The 7,166-nt window shown below is 50.0% G+C and overlaps 1 protein-coding gene across 4 annotated transcripts in view; it reads left to right on the top strand.

Annotated features, from left to right (window-relative positions):
* Positions 1–4,450: 4,450 nt before the first annotated feature.
* The window catches only part of DCX (doublecortin), a 73,569-nt gene continuing 70,853 nt past the window's right edge, over positions 4,451–7,166 (top strand). For 3 of the 4 annotated variants that reach the window (XM_031056034.1, XM_031056033.1, XM_031056032.1), the window contains exons 1-2: positions 4,451–4,905; positions 6,424–6,814. In XM_031056034.1, the coding sequence (XP_030911894.1) occupies positions 6,451–6,814 (364 nt within the window). In that variant the 5' untranslated portion in view covers positions 4,451–4,905; positions 6,424–6,450. The remainder of the gene's footprint in view (positions 4,906–6,423; positions 6,815–7,166) is intronic. The other variant, XM_031056035.1, reaches the window with a different exon arrangement.

The following is a 7,166-nucleotide window of genomic DNA, read 5'->3' as shown; positions in this document are numbered from 1 at the left end:
TACCTGCTCTCCTACCTCTTCATTTCTGCTCTACTGCTATACTCCTGGGACACTGATACAGCAAATCCTGCAGCCTCTGCTGGGCTTGGTCTGGGATGACATTTACTGAGTGGAAATCTCATGGAAAACAGCTTCTGAAATGGTCTGTTGTTGGGATTTCTATGCTTTTAAGATGATCTGCTTGGGTCTCTTTTACAAATGCTTCCCCAGTGTCACCTGGCTTCACTGTCACTGCCTTTGGAGTGACAGAAAGGATCTGTGTTTGAGAGGAAACATCCTGCACTTCCAGCTTGAATGTGACATGATCCCCTGTGACTGCTTTGATGGGATTTTCCTTTCTATCACTTGGAATTCCATCAGGAAAGTCCTTCAAGCCAGTGTTGCACTCAGCAGGCATTTTGAGAGAGGCTGGCAATCAGGTATTCAGTTCCAATTACTGTGTAAAATGAAACTATCAAGAAGTTATTAAATTCTTGGTCACAAATCTCCCAACTACTATGCTGCAGCCCATGGACAACCTTGGGAAAAGGAGAATTTGGATGTTTTGCTGTTCCATTTGTCATGACCTGGGGCTTACAGACCATATATCATCCATAACTTGGTCAGCACATATGTACTGACAAGCTCAGAGGGGCTCTGCACATGCCTGGGTACAGGCAGTGCATGAGGCAGGCACAGCCATGGATTTCTGCAAGATTTGCACTTGGATTTTAAGGGAAAATGCTGCCACTGAGCTGCCACCAGGAACTGGCTCCTGGAACTCACTGGTTCTGGCAGAGTTCACCCAAAATACACAGGGAGATGCTGGGGTGGGGTGCTTCCCTTCCTGCTGTCAGGGAATTTGTTTTCAGCTGGGAAAGATTTATTAATTGTGGTGGTTTGTTGTAGAAGGGAGGGGATTGAGCCAGCAGAGATCTAGTGCAGAAGGTATTTTTCTTTTGGATGACTGCTGTGGGGTTGAATGCTTTGTTGTATCTGGATGTGTTTGGAATATCTTGAGTTCATTGAGCTGCACAATTTCCAGATACTCAGCACAGAAAATGGCTTTTTCCCCTTCAGCCTGCTTCCTGATGGTCCCTCAGAGGATGCAAAGGCCCCTGGCTCCCAGATTTCACAAATACCCAGAGCTAAAGTCACCTGCTGACATTGAGGGCATCTGCCAGGGGAGTGGGGCTGCCATGCCCCCTGTGATTAGTTTAAAATGCTTTCCCTCAGCACAGCCTGTGGGGTGTGGAGGAGCGGCAGCTCCCACTCACTGCTGCTGTGGGCACTGCTGAGCACTCCCACACCCAGGTGGCCTCGGAGCCCAGCTGCTTCTTCCACCCTCTCCTCCTTCCTCACACTGAAAACTTTGTCCCTGCTCCTCCCCGGAGGTTGCAGTGGTTGAAGGGTTCAGTCCTTCAACCTCGATTTCTGAGCAGCCCTGCAGATGTTTGCAAGGCTTGCAGAGGGGGAGCTGCTCTGGAGGTGACCCTCCACCCTCCTCTCCCCAGTGCCTGGGCTGACTCTGGCTCTCCAGCTTTGGTATTTAAAAGACTTTCAGATGTGTGTGTGGTCCCTATAAAAATAAATCTCCAAAGGAAACAAATGTTATGTGGTGAAAGTCTGCCAAGTCCCCATTGCTTGTTAGCTCGTAGTATTCTGTAGGAGGAACTTTATATCCTGATATAGGATAACTCTCTGACGAACTCTCAGCTCTTCTGAAGATTCACATTTAAAGGATGTTGCTCTATAGGGTTGAGATTGAGCCACTGACTCGATGGGATTTCAGCTGTGAGTGCCTTGACACCCTTGTCAGACCCCTGAAACAACAATTTGTCATTTCAGAAAGTTTTGGTGTTTAAGTTACATCAAGCAGAGCTTTGACAGCAGTGATCAGGGATGATAATTTCCACACAGTCCAGAACCACAGAGGTTAAAGTAAGAAATGTAACTAAACATTCCAAATAGACTGACTTGGAGATGCTGATCCAAGACTTCCTTCAAACCCAGTGGTCACTTGAATTTTCTGTGATTCTGTACAGAAGCAGCCAGACCTTGGCTGCTTATCACCCTCACTTATCTCCTGTTCAGACAATGTGCTGTGCCATCAGAGGCAATTTTTATACGAGTCAGGAAGTTGCATAGCAAAGCAACAGGGCATTGACACAGAGTATTTGAAACTGCAGCTCCTGGTGACGCTAAAACCTGGATTTTCTAGGTGTATGTGAAGAAGTTGGCACCCAGCACCACACAACCCCTGTCACCCGCAGTCTGTCCCTTTCCAAAGTGTCACAGTTGCTCAGCAATGTCAACAAACATGTATTTATACAGATTTAGTGACACAGTCAAAAGTCTAAATATTACCTTCCTGGAGGAAAGATGATTCACCTGATTTGAAGTAGATAATTTAATGGGAAGAGCTAAATTTATCTTCCCTTTGCAGCTAGATGAAATTATTGATGGGAAGTGGAATTTTCTTTCCAATTCTCAATCACTCACGCTGCCTAAAATTGTTTAGAGTATGATGTCTGAGAGGGTGAGTCTCTTCTGATGTAAATATGTTTTGACTGGCATTAACTCCTTAAGGGCAGGGAAGAAGCTCTGAAGAAGAAATGAAGTCAGGAGCAGGCCCTTGCTTTCCTCAAGGAACTGCTGCTGATTTCTGTGCTGATGTCTGTGGTCTGAGGTGATCCTGTTCCCACCTGGAGAGAAGCAAATATGGTGTGATTTCACTGAGGACATGTGCAATCAGTCTGGCTCCAGGGCTCTTCACCTCTGATGGTGCTCTGGCTTGTGAGGTCCTCCTGGTCTTGTGGAGGGATTAAAGGAGGTGTTCTGGAACACTGGGGGTGTTCTGGGCGCTGCTCAGGAGGAACTCGAGGTTTTACCCAAGGTGAACATTACCATGATTTGCTGTAGAAACCTTATCCTTCAGTCAGGGACAAATCTCAGTTCTCTTGTTGGAGTAATTAGTTTTAATGCTTTTCAAAGGAAGGGCCTGTGCTTCAAAAAGCTTCTGTCCCTGTCCTGAGCAGAGGTGTCCATGCAGACACGCTCATCTCACAGCGGGCATGGGCTGGGGGGCAGAAAGAAGAGCCATCTGTTAATGGTGCTTGGCACCCTTTGCTGCCCTCAGAACCTCCCATACAAGTCAAATTTGGGAGATTGACACATTGTGGTGCAATTCCACCTGGGTCTGCATCATCCTGCCTGGTTACTTTGGTGTAGTACCTGGATCCTGAGCCTTCATCCCAAAAATCTTCCTCTTCTCTGTCAAAGCTGTGTGTGCCACTGAAGGCTGAATGAGGACTCTCCTTTTCTCTATTCTTGCTGCTGCTGTACTTGGCACATGCTGAATGATTTATATTTTTGGCAATTTTTTAAAGCACAGGCAGATTTATATTTACAGCAGTATTGTGTTAAAGGAAAAAATTGTTAATTCTGGACAGATTAAGCTCATGGTGATGAACAGCCAGGAATTATCTAATTCAGAAAATAGGACCAAATGGGAAGGAGAAGGTTTGAAGTCCCACATTCCCCTTACTGACATATACCCTGGAGAGGACAGACCCTGCTCTTCCCCTCAAGGGCTGATTCCTGAGGGAGGAGAGCAGTTCTGTCTCCTCTGCAGTGATCTGACCCCGCACACAAGGGAGCAGCCAAAAGCTCCAGCAGAGGATGTGTGGGAGCCTTGGAATAAAAGGGTGGTTTCAGGGAATAAGAAACTTTTTACAAGTGTCATGTGTGAAAGTTGCTGGCAGACAGAGACGAGCTCTCAGTGGGTTTGTGTCAGTGTTGCCTGGACTATCATGCACAGGGCAGACAAAGCTGGAATAAATACCAACTCCTTCTGTGTAAATGTGATACTGCTGTGATGTGCCAAAATGACAACATCTGATGTTTTCACTCGAAACAGACGCAGTGTTGTTAGGAAAGGTTTCCTTCTACAGATGGGAAAACTCTCCCATTTCAAATCCCATTCTTTTCTAATGTGAAGACGAGGCCAGCACCAGTGGGGTTAGGAGCAGGGTTAGTGGTGCTGCAGCGTAGGAATCTCCACCCAGAAAGCAGGTGAAAGATTTTGCTGTCAAAGAGAAAGAGCGCAGTACAATTTTCTAACAGCTGGCTCCTCCTGTAATGGAATCAGAGAATGAACTTCTCTTACAGTGGGATGTGAGCCACGCTGGATCTGCTGGGTTTAGCTTGTGCTGGATGACTCCATCCTGAAGGCCCTGGGGATTTGAATGAACTGGGATTCAGCGCTCTGGCTTTGGCTTGTGTCCAATGTTAACAGAGAAAAAGTATTCAGGGGCACCTCGTGCAGAACCACCAAGTGAATTCTCCCTTTCTGCTTGCCAGTGTAAACCACAGATGCCATGTAAAGCCGGCACAGGAGCAGGACTGTGCCCAGTTGCACTGGTCAGAGATTTTCTCAGTTGCCCTCCCAATGCACAGGAGTCTTGTGCCAGCCCTGTGCCACACTGTGGGATTGTGACTGTGACCCCCCTGTACTGCTAATCCTGTAGGATTGGGGCAATTATCCTGGCTTTTTTTCCTTTTATTTTTTTCAGTTGAGCCAGATGATTTCTTGGTACAACTGGATTCAAGGGGACATTTGCATCCTTCCAAACACCACCCCCAAGCGTGCCCCTCTAAACCTTTTGTTTACCGATTTGCTGACCTATCCAGAGCTGGAATCAGCACCTCGTTTTGCCCTCAAACACAGCCTGTGAGCAGACAGCTGATGGTGAGAGTGAGAATCACTGAGGCAAAGTTACCGTGAGGGGATGGAACAAGGCACTAGGACCTAGGAGGCGTCTCATCCACCCTGGCAGGAATTTCTTGCTTGGAGCTCAGACAACAAAGGCAGAGTGAGCCTGGTTTTCTTTCTCTGAGCATCTCCACCCTGCACGCTGAAAACCGGTGAGTAGAGCTTTCCTGAGTGACTTGCATGCAGAAAAGTAACAGAAAGGAGGAATCTTTTCTTGCTGCTTTACAGCATCTGCAGCTCATTTTAAAATCAAAACCCCTGCATCCTCTGATTCATTCCCGAAGTTGCTTGGCTGTTTCATTGTTCAGTGCATGACACCAGACTGAATCTACCCCGGCTGGCATCGTGGGGGGAACGTCCCCAACTCGGGGTTTCTCTGTGGAATGCCTGCATTGTCATCTGCCTCCCCGCAGCCTGGGGACAATGATTTTTTTCTCGCATGGGTCACGCTGACATTGTAAAATACAGGGAAGGAGCTTCATTCCGGCGAGTGTAAAGGGCGGGGATGAGATAGCAACAGCTTTTCCTGGGTTTGTACCTGGCTGCCAAGCGCTGTAAATCCCCTTTCAGCCCTGTGTTAACATGAGAACCACATCCATGAGGTGCATGTGCCTGGCGCTGCTGGGGGAGAGGAAGGGTCTCTATTGCAGCGTTGGGGGGTGTGTGGGTTCCTTCTCCTTTTGTGCTGGGGTTTGGTGCAGGAGAAAGGTTGTTCTCGAGCATAAACTAGAGACAGGGCAGAATTGCTGCTGGCTGGGTGTCAGCTCCAGCCTCGGCTTTGCAGTGCCGGGAGCCCCCCGTGCTCAGAACAGGGAAAGGTGAGGAGCAGGGGCGGCGTGTCCCTGGGGCACGGGCACTTCCAGCTATTAAATCGCTTAGGGCCGGGAGCAGCGGGGGTGGAAATAGCCCCTTTATTTTCTCCTCCTCATTAAACGGGAGCGAAAATGCAATTCAGAGGGGGCTCGGGCTGAAAAGAGCTTACCGAAGCTGCGTTTCAATGACAGATTTTTCTTTGCAGTCATTTCTTCTTGGAGATGTAGGCTGGTCCTGGGAATTGATTGATGGGCTAGGAGGGGGCTGCGGATAGGGGGAAGGGTGGGCTGGATCTCATTGCTAACCCTTATTGAACAGGCTGTCACAAAGAAACTGCTTATTCCCCTGCGACCATTCTTTCATAAATGCCAGTTTATTCTAATGTTAAACATTCAGATGCTCTGGGTCCTTCCGTGATTCGACAGATTGAAGGGCTGACTTACTGGGATCTCCTTGTTTTCTGTTGCCAAAGGAAACCTCACAGGGCTCAGAGGTTTAATTCATTGCCAACTGGTGTTTGGATGAGTTTTTTTGGGGGCTGAGTAGTGATTGCCGTGTATCCCTTTGGCCCCAAGTCCCAATTTGCTGCACTTTGAAAACTCCCAGGTGCAGGAGGAGCAGGCGGCTCTCTGGAAACGTGTTCCCTGCCCCCAGTAGTTGGATCCCTTTCAGAATGCGAGGACCCCTCCTACTCTCAGTCCCCAGAATCGATACAAATCTGGGTCAGGGGAGGGGGCGCTTCCCAAATGCATCTGTCCTGCTCCAGACACAGCCTTAGCGTGGTTCTGCTCTCTGGATCGCGGCTCTAACCCGTTCCTTTGCCCTCCTTCTCTCCCCATCTCCTTCCTGCCCTTCAGCTGCAGATCTTTAGGGCTCACCAAACTATGGAACTTGATTTTGGACACTTTGACGAAAGAGACAAGGCGTCCAGAAACATGCGAGGCACACGGATGAACGGCTTGCCCAGCCCCACTCACAGCGCTCACTGTAGCTTCTACAGAACCCGGACCTTACAGGCGCTCAGTAACGAGAAGAAAGCCAAGAAGGTTCGTTTCTATCGCAACGGGGACCGCTACTTCAAGGGGATTGTATACGCCGTGTCCTCCGACCGCTTCCGAAGTTTTGATGCCCTCCTGGCGGACCTGACCCGCTCCCTGTCCGACAACATCAACCTGCCCCAGGGCGTGCGCTACATTTACACCATCGATGGCTCGAGGAAGATCGGCAGCATGGACGAGCTGGAGGAAGGTAACGAGCGTCAGCATCCCTTGGTGCAGCGAGGAGGAGGAGGGAGGGATGGGGAGGGGGCTGCACCACTCGGGGCTGCCCGCAAGGTCACCTTTGCCGGGCTCTGGGGGTGCCGAGCCCCGCTGTGCCCGCCCGGGGCTGGGGCCGCCCCCGCCGTGTGCCCAGCGCCCTGCAGGTGTGCGGCCGGAGGGGCGTGGCCGGCTCACAACGGTGTCCCTGTGTCCGGCTGCTGGCTGTGTCCGTGTGTCCGGCTGCTGGCCATGTCCCTGTGTCCGGCTCCTGGCTGTGTCCGTGTGTCCGGCTGCTGGCCGTGTCCGTGTGTCCGGCTCCCGGCCGTGGGCCCTGGTCTTGC

Source organism: Geospiza fortis, unplaced genomic scaffold (genome assembly GCF_000277835.1).
Source record: "Geospiza fortis unplaced genomic scaffold, GeoFor_1.0 scaffold157, whole genome shotgun sequence".
NCBI classification, from domain to species: domain Eukaryota; kingdom Metazoa; phylum Chordata; class Aves; order Passeriformes; family Thraupidae; genus Geospiza; species Geospiza fortis.
This window is presented reverse-complemented; position numbering and strand designations above follow the sequence as displayed.